The following is a 15,928-nucleotide window of genomic DNA, read 5'->3' as shown; positions in this document are numbered from 1 at the left end:
TTCCCCCAGTTCCCAGTTTGCACGAGGAGTAAATGGAGAGACGAGGGTCTGGGCGGCGGCCCCGGTCTCTATTCGGATTCTCACTGCACCAAGCCCGGCATTTTGGAGAGGTGTCCCCGCCCACCCTCTTCATGGTGTTTGCCTCTTGATAAGCGGACATAATGTATTTTAATGTAGGGTTCAAAGCTGTGAAGAAACCTTGTCTTTTAAATGCTGCATAACTCGTAAAAAGTAAAATATTAGGGAAAGGAGAATAATTTGTCCATGAGAACCGAGATCCTGGTGGTGCATTAAACAGCCAAATGAGTAAATATTTTAACATAAATGCCCCAAATTATTTTATTTACTTAAATGAAACTCGAATGATATCCTAGAAGGCCTGGGGAAGTAATAGCGTATTAGGAGGTGAAATGAAGCCCCCCCGTGAACATGGCCTGTGGTCGTTGCTGCCTCCCGGGCGCTGTATCTCTTGTATGCGATTAGTGCTTTCTGGTTGAGCTGATCAGTTAAGCGTGTGTTCCCGCCTGTGCGGGCCCAGCTCCGGCGCTCCCGGGAGCTGAGGAAGTCACTTGCTCCGGCTGTCGCTTTTTTCGTCCCTTCGCTTCTGGTAGAATAGTGGCGGTTTTGCGTAGTGACATTAATTGGTCTGCGGAGAAACTCAATGCCGTCAGCTGGCCGGTTAGCTCAGTTGGTTAGAGCGTGGTGCTAATAACGCCAAGGTCGCGGGTTCGATCCCCGTACGGGCCACAGCCATTTCTTTTTCTCTCTCCTGTTCGTCCCAGCGGCCGCCTTCCCACCGCCCCGCTTCTGCTGGCACACGCGGTGTTACCCAGCGCGAGGATGGGGCCGCGGGGCGCGCAGCGCGGAGCTCCCCTGGCGCGCTGCGGCACCGGCCGTGCTCCCGCGGCTGGTGGAGCCCGGGCCGGCTCCGGCAGAGCGCGCGTTCCTCTATCTGCGAGGGCGGCTGCCACGCCAGCCCGCCCGCGGCGTCCTCGGGTCACCCCTGCAGGCGCGTTTTCTTGCGTGAGGGCTTCACTTCGCGCGTGGCACAGCCTCCTTGTTGGGCTTACTGCCCACGGGCGCGTGGAACCCCGCCAAGTAAGAGTGAGTGACGAGTACATGCTTCGCCTTACGAGATGGAACGCGAACCCGCGTTAATTCCCTGCAGCCGGCTTATACCACTCGTGGGTCCCACTCGCGCCCACGCACCTCCGAAGGCTTTTGCCCCCGCCAGGCCGCCGTCGGTGCCGGGCGGCCCCGCCCCGGGGGCGCGGCGGGCTGCTGCCGGGGGCGCCATTGGCCCGCGTACCGCCGGTGCCCCTCGCTTCGCCCCGCGCCTCCGAGACCTCCCCGGGGGGGCCGATGCGGCTCCCGCCCGCTGACGCCTGCCAAGATGGCGGCTCCTGAGGAGGGGGGCACGGAGGCGCCGCCGCCCCCTCCTCTCGCTGAAGACGAGCCCCCCGGGGGGGCGGCCGCCGCCTGCGGGGCTGCCCTCAGCGTGGCGGCGGGCAGGGCTGCCCGGCCGGCGGAGGAGGAGGGCGGGGGCGCGGTGGAGCCCGTGTGCCCGCCGCCCCCCGCGGAGGTCCCGGAGCTGCTGGCGGTGACGGAGGAGTTGGCGCAGAGCTTGGCCGCCCTGGAAGGCGGCGCGGCGGCGGCCGGCACCGTCCTCTACGTGCAGGCGGACGGGAGCCTGGTGGAGGGCGCGGGGCTGAGCGCCGAGGAGCAGCGGCGGCTGCTGGAGCAGCTGCTGGCCGCCGCCGGGAGCCCGGGGCCGGGCACGGCGGAGCCGCCGCCCCCGCCGCCTCGGCACGCCGCCACGCCGCTGGCCCCCGCGGAGCTCCAGCGGGTCATCGAGCAAGTGAGCAAGGCCCAGGAGCAGCAGAAGCCGCCGACAGCCGCCCCGCCGGAGCCCTGCCCGGGGCCGCCGCCCTGCCGCCGCGGAGGGTGCCCGCCGCCCCGGGACGCCGGCCCGCTGCCGCCGCAGGCCTGCGGGGCCGCCCCGCCGCTGGCCAGCATCATGCACAACGCCGCCCAGCAGTTGCAGAGCGTGGCCCAGCAGGTCGCCCTGCAGCAGGGCAAGTCCTTGGCGGCCGCCCGGCTCCTCCCGCAGAAGGTAACCGGGGCGGGGGCTGGGCGCGGGGGACGCTGCGGTGATGAAATCCACCGCCCAGGGCACGTCTCGGAGGGCGCTAGGTTTTTTTTTTCCTCCTTTCTCCTCGGCCACACCTGCCCTTGGGTGTAGACTCGAGCCTCGCAGCTGAGAGACACAACTTTCAACGTGGTTTAGAAAAATCTGCGTTTGAACGTAGATAACCAGCTGCTGTGGTCAGTATTTTGGCCCGACTACACGTGCAGCTAAAACGGATTAGAAAAGCTGTTTCATAGTGGTTAAGTGGCGATGCACAGGTAGACACTGCATTCCGCTCTTACAGAAGGTGACAGTACTGGGGCTTTCTGCCCACGTTTTGGGGTGCAGGTGTTGTCAAGTAATCAGTTCAAGCTGAGGCAGAAATTTGGATGAGGAGGGAGATGAACAGTAATGCATAGCTCTCCTTAATCGTGATCACGAAGCTTTTTTTCAACTGAGCACTTACAGTGGTAAGTCCTGGATCGGGTATTTGGCCCGTATCATTTAGCAGGCTGTAAGTTCTCCTGCGTTGGAGTTGCTGAAGGTTATGACTGCACCCCTGTGATGGCATTGACTCTGCTATTGCAGAACAGCTCTGCTTGCAGGATGCAAAGCTCTGACATGGCACGAGAGCGAACTTTACATGCTTTAGTTGAACAGCAGTCACATCAGGGAATATGCAGGAAAGCCCAGAGCTTGAAGGAAGGGAATCTGTGCTTTGGTGTTAAATCGGTGCTTTGATGCATTAAAATGGAAAACTAATGATGGGCATTGGTTTCTCTGTGCTTTGCTTTAAAGACATGTGTGTATCATCTTGATAAGTATTGTCTTTATAGATACTGTATTTGTGTAATCTCAACTCTTCCTTTTTTTTCCACAAAAGCAGCTGGAAGCCATTTGTGTCCAAGTTCAGCCAGGACAGATGAAGGAAACCGAAAGGCCAGTGCTTTCATTGGCACCAATCCAGTCCAAAACTATAATGCTGAGTCAGTCGGTTGGTAGAAATTCTAGTATATCAGGACTTGGCATTATTAATCCCCAGATAATTAGGATACAGCCTGTTACAGGAACTGAGCAGCAGCAGCTATTCCTGCAGAGTTCTGAGTCTCCAGTTCAGTTGCTTATGCAGAGACCTTTACCATCTCAGGGATCAGTGTCTGTGAACAAGATTCCCACATCTAAGATGATAAATGGACAGAAAGCTACGCGTGCCACAGTATCGGCTACGAGGTCTCCAAATATCACCATGGTTGCAGCCAGTTCAGCAAATACTCTGATACCATGCCTTGAAAAAAACCAAAAGGATGACAAGTTAAAAAAATCCTTGAAAGTGAAAACTCGTTCTGGACGGATTTCACGACCCCCAAAATACAAAGCTAAAGATTATAAATTCATTAAAATGGAGGATTTGGCTGATGGTCATCAGTCCGATTCTGATGACTATTCTGAGCTGAGTATAGAAGATGATGAAGAAGGAAAGGTGAAGGGAAAGGATGCATTATTCAGTTCTTCAAATTATAATCTGAAACCCAAAATGTTTAAATGTCAGACTTGTGAAAAATCCTATATAGGAAAAGGAGGATTAGCAAGGCATTATAAACTTAACCCAGGCCATGGACAGCTGGAGTCTTCACCTCAAAAAATACCTTTAAATAAGCCTAATGGAAGTATATTTGTGGACAATGCCTGTGGAATAAGAGAGGGAATGATGAGTCCAGCACATTTGGATTCAACTGCTGTCACTTTAAATAATGAAAATGCACTAGCTACCAATCTGGAAGGAACTGTTGATTCGAAGGCTGGAGAACAGGTAAAGTGTGTTATTTGGAAAAGCTGCCAGTTCTGTAGAAAGTAAAATGGCACTTTTGTAGCCATATACTGGACTGATTCATCTGAGTCCCTGTTGACAGCAGAATAAGTATTTTTGACAAGACTAAAGGCAGGGATTTAAATGCATGTCAGTTCAGTAGGACATGTCATTAGTAAAATGTCGAAGTTTTGTACTGCTCAGATACATCCACCAGTATACTAAATTGAACAAATTTCCCATTTAAGTGCTTTAAAAATCAAGTTATTGTCTCTTGCAGCGTTGCAGGAATAGTGTTCTTGCAGAGGCACATAAAACAAAAAAGTTTGCTGAGTGTTCATTTCCTACTGGTTTTCTGACATACAGTTTTTGGCTTGAAAAACCCTTGTCTGTGTAAATGGCTTTCTTCTCTGCATTCGGGTAAGACTACTGTGTGGTTCAGTTCCAGCCTTTAGCATGTTAGACAGCAAGACATCATCCGCTCTGTCAATTTCTGTTACGGAAATAGAGATTTTTCTGTGATGACGCTTGTTTGGAATCCAACAGAGCTTTTCCCAGAGCAGGTTTTTGAAAGTGTGGCTTAGCTACGCCTGCAAACCAAACACGTTGGTGAAACTTGAGTCTCTGGGTTGGAAGCTACTGTAGCTGCACATTTTTTTCTGTGATGTTTTTGGCTGTTCACTTCCAAGTAAAGTTCCTCTTTTAATGTTGAAATGGCTCTAACATCTTGCAGCAAGAGCTGATACAACTGCTGTCTAGGAAAAAATACTCATTTAGATGCAGCAATGTCACATTTATTAGTGTTATTTATAAATGTGAAGTTGTTCTCAGAAATGTGAAAATTTACAGCTTAAGATGCCAGTGCAGCAAACAAACCTCCCCTACTTCTACACTCTTCTGTCATCTATGGAAACAGAATTGCAGAATGCTGAAGTCTGCTCTCTCTATTATTGGGTAGTGTTACTTCCCTGTGCAGCCCTTATTTTACTCAGGATGATGGGAATTTAGAAAAAATCCAGTCAGTCTCATGTAATACCACTACTGACTGCTAGATTGCTATTGCACCTGCTACTTTTAACTAGCAAATAAGAATTCTACAAATTTGCACTTCAAGTCATTGATTTGTTCTGGGTTTTGGCCAGGTGAATACTTTCTAGGAAGAATAGCAGGATTACTAAAGCTGATACATTGACATAGACAGGAGGGCCGTCAAGATCCCCAAGATCAACCTAGTCTGATGTCATATTTGGAACTAATTTAGTAATTTAATCTCCAGATAGAACTGACGTAAATTTGCCCTTTTTAGAGCTCTCCTAATCATTTGGATAGTGGAGGACTACCGAATATTTGGATTGGGGTGGAAATGTACTGATTATGAAAAAAAGCCTTATCTAGCTCAGGACTATTGTAAATGCCTCTCTTAAAAAATACTGGGACATTATTAGAAATTCTAGCTTGGAAGGGAAGACGTGTTCAGTAAGAAATCACTGCTTTGATCAGTAAAAAAAATTTGCACTGAAATCACAATGGTAACAATAGAAATTGTACTTCTCAGCTGTGTTCTTAGGGAAGACTAAGGATTTTGAAATGTGGAAACTGGGCAATATATTATATTTTCATTTTTAGTTACCAGGCTTGTCAGTGTTCATGGCTGTTCAGAATTTTTGTCTTCCATATAAAGTCTCTGTGCTTTGACAGTTACAATGAAACCCAGTTTTTTCTTTGGGTGTGTTTTACGGGTCGTTATTTCTACAACTTCTTTATTTGAAGAGGACATATTTTATTTCAAAAATATTACATATATTTAACTGACATAAACCAGCTCTTTAATTATATTCCCTTAAGCTTTGTATTTTGTATGACATTTTGTGGATCAAAAATTCTGACTTTGCAAATTATGGCATATATGTGTTGCAGAAGTAGAGGTCTTACTAATGTGTTGGATTTATTCCACAATTTTCTTCGCACCTATGCTTGTATCCAGCTTTCTGTTTGTTTAATATGCTATTTATTGTTTACATAGATGAAGAACTTAATCATAAAATTGTCTTCTTCAAAACACTGTTTAAAATGGTGAATAAATACTTTTTCTTTTAATTAAGATTTGTAAGTCTGCAGAAAGCAGACATATGTTGGCAGAACAACAAAATGAGACCAGTTCAGGACACCGGGGACCCAAAACACCAAAAGGACCTGGAAGACCCAGACGACCAAAGAGACGTGGTCGACCAAGGATGGGTGGAAGATCCAAGTGTTCTGGAAGGCTTAGCAGACCTGGTCAGTCCCCTTCAAAGTCACTTAGTAGTGTGTCAGCAGAGCACAATGTATTCAGAAGAAAAGCTAGGTTAAAAGAGGTATGGTTCTCTTCTGCAATTACTTCACAAGTATCTTCCCCCTGCCTTTTTTTTTAATCATTTATGTTCACGGAATCATTTTCAGAAAGATTGATTTTTTTTTTTTAATGATTTTTTTTTTTATGATATCCTTGTGTACTGACAAGACGAAAGCCCAAGACATCTTCTAAGAAGAAAGCTTTTAAGTTGTCTTTTAAGGAAAAATACTTCTAGCAGAACACTGGACAAAGAGAATGTGGGAGTTCAGTCTGGAGAGGGTCTTTGGACATGTAGATACCCTCTCGCTGTCCTTCTGGAGAAGCAAAGTTACTAACTGCTATTGTGTATCTCCTCCAACACTGTAAAAAGAAATAAACCTAACTGAGGTTGGGAGACATCAAAAAGGAAAAAAAAACCCAACACAACCAAAATAAAAAAACCAAACCCACAAGCTCTTGGAGGAGGATAGAATTGGGATAAAAATCCATGCAACTAACACAATATTCTGTTTGTTTCCTATGTGTTGTGGAAGATCCTTTATGGCTGTTGATGTTGCTCTTCTTTGTATGAATTGGCAACGTTTGTGGGACTGAGTTCTGTCTGTATAGGGGTAGTAATTGTTCTGAGGTTTTCTAATTTATCTCCTCAGTTGGTGTTAATTTGCATCTATTCTCAAAGCTACTTCAACATACAGTGCATTTTTCAAAAAACATAGTGATATTTTATGGTCTGAATGTGGGATGCATAACCTCTGTAGGCTACTTTGCTCTAATAAACTCTTTCTGGCTTTTGACAGCTGATACAACAATGTGATAATGAAGACTTAATGGAGCTGGCTCTCCCACGTCTCGCAAAGCTTGTTACAGTATATGAATTCCTGTTGATGAAGGTAAGTTTTTATGTAAAAAAGTTAAATTATTTTAGGGAGACTTCCACTAGCATACATAAAAAGATGCCTTTAGAGATGTATGTGAATTTCCTAAGTTAGAGTTGTGCAAAATGTATGTGTTCTATGCATCACTCCAATCTTAACACATGCAAAACTCTGGTAGGTCTCTTGATTGAAAGCCTGGCTTTTTGCTGCCTAGGTCAGTGGCATTTTTGAATATTCCATATCTTTTGACTTCAATATTTCCGTTTTAAAATGTTGAACAAAACAAACTGACAAATTTCATTTTTTTTTTTTAAATATAGGGAGGGGGAAACAAACCCTTTTTTTCCCCTCTTATTTCTAGGTTGAAAAAGGGTATCCAGCCAAAGCTTACTTCCCAGATGTGTATAGGGAATTTGAAGACTTGCATAATATGGTAAAGAAAATGGCTTATGATCACCTCAGTAATTCTGATTTGCTGAGTTGCCAGCAGCCTGTTGAAATAAAAGATGCTAAGGTAATAAAGCACTCTATTTGGAACAGTGATTTCTTTTTTTCTTTGTTATATTTATTTTAGGTGCTTTGCATTTTTATTTGATAAGCTTTGTCATCCTGGTAATGTTATTTAAAGTATGTTTTTTGATGAGCAAAATAGACATTATTGTAAAAAGGCTAATAACTAACTGAAAAGTCAACAATAAAACTGCAGTTCTAGTTTGTGGCAGTAGATACAACTAGAAATATATTTAAAATAAAATTCTAGCAGCACTGATATCTGTCTTGTATATTTAGGGTAGTATGAAGCTGCATGTTTCTGCAAGGTTTATTCAGCATTAACTGCTAATAAAAATACATCTTGATGTTGGATTAGGATGGAGTGGGTTATATTTAAAATGAGTGGCCTTGATTTAAAGAGATAGGTGGTTTCATTGCAAAATGAGGACAAACTGAATACATCTATGCAGTCATACTAATGAACATGAAAGGCAGTGAATACATTAATAAAACTGCAAACTTATTTCAGTGACTCTTCATTTTTTTGCTTATGCAGCTGCATCTAGAAAGACAATGTAGGTTTGGTTTTCTGGTTGTTGGTATTTGTTTTTAATGTGGATCTGTTTGTCCTTATGGATCCTTATCAATTTATGTTCCCCTTGCTTAGAACAAAAGTATAACATTTGTACATGTACTTAACACTTCTGGTTTTCCCTTCTCTCAGTAGAGAAAACACTATTCTATATACTACCTCCACCTGAATTTCCAAACAATGTGCTCATGAAGGTACCTGAGCACTGAACTTGTTAACTGCTATAAGAAGGGAACAAAACTCAGAGTAGGGATGGTGGAGATCAGATTTTGCTTCTTATAATAACCCTGGTTTAACAAATGAAGTCCTGTATGGGCTGTTAGCAGTGGTTAATATTTATTTTTCAGAATAAATCATGATGTTCAGTGTACATACTAAAAAACTTACTAGAATTACAGTGTGCTCATCTGGCCATTTTGTAATTAACATTTCCTTTTTGGTGAAATGAAGGTGCATCAAGTAAAGAGATGCTGTTGATACTGGCAGTCCTAAAATGGAATCTCTTTCTTGGTTCTCTTCAGTGTTAGTGTGCCTTCTTAATACAAAAGCGTGCTCTTAAAAACCAAAAACCAACAAAAAACCCAAACAACAACAACCAAACCAAAACCCCAAACCAGCAAACTGGAGAAGCTGTATAGTAGCACACCTACATAAGGATGAAGCACAGGAATGGAATGGGGGCAGGATGAATCCATAACTACTAAGAGATGCTCTTAAAGAGGAAGACTGAAATGTTTTTTTAAATAATGGAGAGCCTCAACAGTGTTCTTTATTAAATTCTGCTCTTAGTAACTGTCTGTGGGTTCTATATATAACCATTGTACTCTTAATTTTTTTTAGTTTGCCTGTTAATATTCACCTTCAAATAAAGGTTGTGTTCTATTAATATGGAGGCTACTAGAAAACATCGATATCTAAATACTTTATTGAGCTATGACGATTGTTGTTAGACTAGACCCCATGTAGTTCTAGTTCAGTTTTAAGGAAACGAATCAGTATTTCAGCATGTGTGTATTCAGACTGGAAAGGCTAACTTTGACTTTTTTCCTATAACTGTTTTTAAAGGTTGCTGAATCACTAGGAATTACAGAAATACTCACTGGAGAACAAAAGACGGGAGGCGTAGACTCTTGTTCACAATGTATAATTAAAGTGGTTAGTGAGCAAGTGCCTGTGGAGATACTGGGACAAAAACGGTTAGCTGAGGTATGGAAAACCTTTGTGAAAATTGAAAATCAAACTAAGACAAATTAAAACTTGTTAAGCCAGCTAATTATTCCTTACAAAACCTAACTAGTATTATCTGACTCGTATTAAAGTAAGGCTATCATGGTGTTTGGAAATACTTAAAGTGCTCTCTACCGTGGTATTATAGCAGAGCGTGTGAACTAGCATGCTAAGATGTACTTTGGGAAGACACTTGGTACCGTTCAGGATGGAATCTCAAAGGCTTACAGGTAATCTCATGATATAAGGATGGAAGAATTTTGTTGAGGTGCTAGTAAATGGAGGCCACACAGTGAGAAGGATCCTCAGATTCTACTAACTTGTGTTAGAGTAAATGGGATTAGCCTAGAGCAGGCTCAGATGCTGGAGAAGTGGTTGCTCTGCTAACTGGTGGTTGGCAGAGGTGCATGAAAATAATTTATTTCTTTCTAACAAGCCAGTTGACCCGATTTAGTCTGTTTAGAGCTGTAGCAAGGAACAGTGTTTCCTCTTCTTAAAAGTCACATCTCTGTGGTCTATCCCCTTAAGTGTTCTACATCTTATTTAATCCGGAGTTGTTTCTGGTGGTGGATAAATAAGACTAGTGCTTTTCCACTTTCTGCCTGTGGTTGAATTTAAAGAGCTGATCAGTATTTCTTCATTGACCAAACAATGCTGGGCAGGCTGTTCACAGCCCTTTACTGAAGTTGGAGAGTGAGCTTATAGTAGGTTTCATGCTGTACAACTACTCAGAAAGGCTCAAGAAGCAGCTTTGGTGTTGAAGCAAGGGCAGATTGTTTCAATCAAATAGCAAAAGTGGCATTTCGACAAAGTGTGAGGTCTGTGTTTAAATCCTTTTACGTAGACCTGTTTTCGAAATCCTGTTTTCAAGGAGAGCATCAGTTCATTACCATGAAGTGCCCACAGTTAGTTTGTCATCTTTTCCAGTATTGTCAGCTGTTACGGTGGCAGCCAGTTAATTATCTCTTGTATCAACAGAGCTCAGGGGAGGAACTGTTGCCATCAGCCAAAAGGACCAAGTTAGAAGACGTAATGGAGAATGTGAATAATGCTTATGCCAGCCAAGATGAAGTGAAAGAAAAGAGTGGGAATTTGTGTACACTGTTTGAAAAAGATGGTAACCTCTTCAGATTTTTCCAGTCATGTTCTGTTTGTGGAGGAGCTGAACAAGTCTCTTTGTTCTTCAAGCTACTGTGATTTTTGTCTTAAGGTTCCACTTCGTAACTTGCTTCCCAGGTCCTTTAAAAACAGTTGTTTAATTGAAAAGACCTCATGTGGGGGGAAAAAAAGTTATGGATGATGCAGCCATGGCAGTAGCTCAACTCTAAATGCATGATAATCCAGTTATTTATACTTTGGCAGTGCTAGGAGCATAGTGCTATCTTGTACTGTGTGCTTCCTGACTGCTTCTTGGCCCTTAGAGCGGAGGTGGTGCATGACCTTAGCGTGAGCTGTGGGAGAGCAGAGGCAAGGGAAACAGTGTGTCCTTCCTCTTTGCCCCAGCAGGTCACAACAACAGAATCATCAGAGCTTTGTGTGTCCTGGGGGAGGGGGCGAGCTGGCACAGGCTGCCCTGTATCCCAGAGGAGATGCTGGACCTAAGGATTGGAATTGAGGCACCATTTTGCACCACAGCCTTTGGGTGGTTGCCTTTCTTTTTATCCCTTGTCTTTATTCCCCCTGCCCGTCAGACTGGCAGGGGAACAGTGGACTAGAAAGTGAGATGGGTCCCCACGTGTCATCTCTAAACTCCACTGGTCTGTTATGCAAAAGTGTTGCAGTAATTCAGAGGTGTTGTGATCACTGTTGTGAAAGATTCCAGCCCTTACCCATCTCTAGTAAGGTGTGTGTATCAGTACCATCTCTTGCTTTGCAAATACCTCTTTTGGTGTTGCTTGTAAGCCGCTTTGCTTTTGCCCTTTGCACGTCTTTGTGTCAACAGTGGTGGTTTTGTTTTCCCCCCTTAGTTGGTTTTTCTTTCTCTGAAAGGCTCTCTGCATGACCACGCTTAATCCTTGTTGTATTATGGTTTTCTTCTGCGCTATGAGTTTTTAACATTTTGTTTCACATCCACCTGCTAGTAAGGCCTTTGCTAGTCTACAGTACAAAAATTTAAAAATGGTCCTTTCTGCAGGGTTAGGCTGCCTTTGTTGTACAGTGGTATCTTTCACAACAAGAGCAACCTACTTGTTCCTTTTGATCTTCAATAATAAAAACTGGCACCTCATGCTATCACAACATAGTAGCTATTGTTCAGCTGCCTCCTGGGTTTGTGACCTGGCTCTCAGGCCAGATCAAATAACCAGTAAAGCATACTACATTCCTAGTGTTTTTTACTTTTTCTGTCACAGGATGAAAGTGCTCCTGGGACTGTTAGCACAGCTAATTAGAAATGTAGTAACTTGATGACATGTCTGAGTCCAGGATGTACTTGATTATCAACAGAAATTGTATCAAGTTTAAATGCTTCTGTCGATTTACAAATGGTAATGGGGATGAGCAGCTGACAACTTTGTGCCTCACATATTCTTTATCTTTTAATGTTATCGGTTGTACGCCAAATGGGAGCAAATTGACTTTCAGCCCAGGTTGTTTTCAGGATTAACAAAAAAATGCTTCTAACGTAAGCTCCTGTGGTATGGAAATATTCAATATTTTGCTATCCAAAAATTCCTTAAGCATTTTTATACTGGCCTTCTCAGGGGAAGTGCTGTGAAACTGTTCTAAGCTGCTTCAGGTTTGCTAATCTGGGGAAAGCAAGCAGGGAAGCAGTCTAGCTTTTCCTCCAAAATTATTGCTGAAAGATAATTTTTGGATGTGCAATATCAGATTGCCCAACAAAAAGATATTTCTTTCACATTTTCAGGTTTTAATCCATTAAATGGAGAAATCCTGCTTTCAGAAGATAGTCATATCACTTGCTGCTCAACTGGAAATACATTGCTGACAGTGGAAGAACGTAACTCACTTGCCGATTCAGGAGTTAGAATCAATGCTGAAAATTCAGGTACCTTCTCCCAGACTGTGAAAATGAGGATTGAGTATTCCCAGCCTGTGAACATACAGGGACCAGATATGGCAGGTGAGGCACCTCCGCTACATTCTGAAGTTGTATTGCCTGCTGAAGTGGACGGCTCACCTGAATTAGTTCAAGCGCACTTTGTGAGTGAGAACACAGCAAGTGGGCTGTCAGCTCCTGAGCTCTGCAGCTCTGTGTCGGAGAAGGCAATGGGCAGTCTGAGCGCTAACGTACCAACAAGCAAAGGAGATGGTGACAAGCAAAAATATCAGAAATTGCAAGAAGAAAACCAGAGTTTTGCAATTAAAGGACATTCTGAACAACCTCATAATGCTGATGTGGCTGATGAGATGCAGGAACTTGAAAAAGTTTTTTCAACAAATGTGCCAATAACCTACACACACAGCGCCCAGACTGAGTCGCACCAGAGCGCTGCCCAGGAAGCCTCCCTGTCTGCTCATGTGAACCATGAAAACACTTTCAAAAACATGACTGGATTTTCATGTGGGACATGTGAACAACATGAGCTGGAGAATACTGTTACTGTAGATGAAACTGTAGCCTTTGAGATTACTGATGAGAGCCATGATTTTTTGTCTCAGGGACATGAACAGATTTTTATTCAGACTTCAGATGGGCTTATCCTGTCTCATCCAGATACTGCTGTTTTGTCTCAGGCAGAAGGTATTGTGATTGTAACCGATTCCAATGGTACTACGATGCACATTCGCACACCTGAGGGGATCCCTTTGGAAACTGTGGAAGCACTATTGGCAATGGAAGCAGATGGCCAAAGTGAAGACATTTTGCTCTCGCAAAGTGAATTGGAGCCATAAATTAGAAAACTGTATATGCTTTCTTCTGGAAAAGACTGACTATAAAATGTATATTTTTCTAATGTGAATACTGAAATAATGGAAATTTAACTTATTTGTAAACTGTTTTTATGCCCTGTACTTTTTATAACTTATGTTTATATATATCTAGCAACGTTGCAACCAAAAATTATAGAATTAACATTGTTCTATTTGCTTTATATGTTGGGGGTGGGTGGAAAGTGGAAATCTGTCAACCCTAAAACTGTTGCACTATTCCCTTTTGTTACATAATTCCTTTTCTCTTTAGCCATCTAAAAATGCAGTAAGTTGTACTGCTGTTCAGCAGTGATGTGCTGTGTACTGGCAAGCTGTATATGGGTAAAATAAAGACTATATTGAAAATGTGTGTTTTCTGTGCCACTGAGATAACAAAACACTTTGTTTTTCCACTTTCTTAAAGGTAGCTTGAATATTCATTAGCATCTAGACTTAGTGTGTAAATCTGGAAGGAAAAATGAGCAGTTTTAAATATAACCCACAAAGTGACAGTTTAGCTGATCCTTACTTAAGTAAGCATCCGCTGAGTTAAGAGACAAAAATAGCCTCAAACAGGACCTGATTTGTACTGAACTGTTGGAAATGTATTTAAGTGTGCTTGTTTCATGTTCAGCTGCACCTTTAAAAATTGCTGTTAACTTGGACAGAAATTGGAAGGTGCATAAGTAGTGATCTGATTTTCTTTAGTGATACCAAATCCTTTTTTTTCCTTCAGTCTCTGATGGTCTATTTTTGTTATACTTCTATTATACTTTTTTTCTTTCAGATGGTGCATCCTTTATCAGTTCTGAGCTTTGACCTTCCTAGTAACTCTACAATGACCTGTACTATTTAATCATAATAAAAAGACATCCTTGACTATAATCCCTGTTTCTCTATGCAGATAGAAATCTTACCAAATTACTTATCTACTTTATCTACTGCTTTTTATATTTTTGTCATACTTTCAGTATGTTGCTTGGATGATGATATTTTTGTGGAGGCCTCCTAGCAGCTTCTTGTCCAAGGCACTGTCCTTCCAAGAAGCTTAGCAGGTTAAAAAAACCAGCCTTAAATGACAAGTATCTTTATTTTGTTCTTGTGATGTCATAGACATTACTGAAAACTGGTGACATACCTTTTAAATGTCTGTGTTGTCTCATTGCTAAATACATGAGGCTACCATGAAAACTGGAGAAATCGGCTAAAAGGACCTGTAATATGCAGGAGAACAAGTATGAGCACTGAATGTTGATTTTTCATGGTCTTGTTACTGAGGAAAAACCTAACAGTAAAACTGAACCTAAATAAGAGAGGACAACTTAGAGATGGAAACATTCTGCTTTACTATGTCCCTTTAATATGGTTGGGTTTGCAAGTTTTTTGTTGTCATTTGGGTTTTTTTTGTTTGGCTGTTTTTTCTTGGTTGCCTAAAATAGGAGATTAACTTGGTTAACCAAACCACTGAATTTATGTGTGGATGTGAAAGATGTCGTCATATGTTAGTGAGCTCCTGTTTGGTTGTTGGGTTTATGGTGTAGTTATTGCTTTGGGGTTTTTTTTCTCCTTTTTTATTTTTCAGGCGGTGGTAACTGTCAGAGGATACAGGCCTACCTTGTAAATAAAGCTACCACACAAAGCAAGGTTCTGCTGGCCTTTCAAAGTCTATGATTGCAGTGAGCAATTCTTTATTACGCTCTTTTATACTGACTGTCTAATAACTACATCTGAGGGCTTCAAGAGTAACAATGAACTACTTAAAGCTATAATGACAAAACATCTCTGCAGTGATTTTGCAGTGATCTTGCTGTGTCTGGTAGCGGTCAACAAGCAAGGGGGTCTGTGAATATGAAGACTCCTTCCTGAAAAGCTTATTTCCTCTTAAGAAATGAGAACAAACCACAATTTCCACCTGGGCAGACAATGAAAATTTGCCTCAATTCTGCCTTCCCTATTGATTTGCACATGCTGGGAAATACAATACACCCACTCTCATCTTAAAAGAACAATTCTGTAAGTGAACAAACCTCTTCTCCTTGGAAAATATTTTTCAAGTATGAAGGTGTTTCCATAGTGACAAGGGTCTGGCCCTACTCAGATAAATGAAGGTGGCTGTTAACTAGGTGGAATGCTTGCAAAGGAAAATAATAAAACTCCACAAAGCTACTCATAATGGATTGTATTCTCCGTGAGCTACAGCAGGCTTTCCTTTCAGACACTAGAAATTTGGGGTAAGAATAGAACACTGTTAAGGTGTCAAAAAAAAAAAACCTGTTGAACAGAGTAACATGCTGAGAAAACTCTTCCAATTCTTCTCTGTTCTGTTACTGCAGGAAACCTGTGTATTTCCTTTACCAAGCTCATGGGGTTTCAATTTAGAACTAGTTAAGTGACCCTACTTTTACTATCAGCAATATGTTCCAGAATCTCTCACTGTTCTAACTAGATTTTTCTAGTGGCAAACTACAGCCATTTCATAGCAGCGTGCATTTTGTGTTACTGTCTTTTAGTTCAAATAGTTTTTTCAAGGAGAACCAAGGGTAAACATCTGTCAGGGCACAATGAGTCAATGGCACTCAGGAACACTGCATAATTGTGTGAA

At 42.6% G+C, this 15,928-nt stretch overlaps 1 protein-coding gene across 3 annotated transcripts; it reads left to right on the top strand.

Moving 5' to 3' along the window:
* Positions 1-793: 793 nt before the first annotated feature.
* Positions 794-14,205, top strand: ZNF839 (zinc finger protein 839). 3 transcript variants are annotated; one of them, XM_082058258.1, is made up of 8 exons: positions 795-2,113; positions 3,015-3,938; positions 6,038-6,289; positions 7,065-7,157; positions 7,504-7,656; positions 9,292-9,432; positions 10,432-10,570; positions 12,320-14,205. In XM_082058258.1, exons 1-8 carry the CDS (start codon positions 1,394-1,396, stop codon positions 13,306-13,308), a joined length of 3,411 nt encoding a protein of 1,136 aa, XP_081914384.1. In that variant the 5' UTR covers positions 795-1,393; the 3' UTR covers positions 13,309-14,205. The 3 variants fall into 3 exon arrangements, with proteins under 3 accessions (XP_081914385.1, XP_081914384.1, XP_081914383.1); XM_082058257.1 differs by having other exon boundaries at positions 796-2,113; positions 3,012-3,938; XM_082058259.1 differs by lacking the exon at positions 7,504-7,656 and having other exon boundaries at positions 794-2,113; positions 3,012-3,938.
* The last annotated feature ends 1,723 nt before the right edge of the window (positions 14,206-15,928 follow it).

This window comes from Streptopelia decaocto (genome assembly GCF_964273445.1).
Source record: "Streptopelia decaocto genome assembly, chromosome: 7".
NCBI lineage: Eukaryota > Metazoa > Chordata > Aves > Columbiformes > Columbidae > Streptopelia > Streptopelia decaocto.
This window is presented reverse-complemented; position numbering and strand designations above follow the sequence as displayed.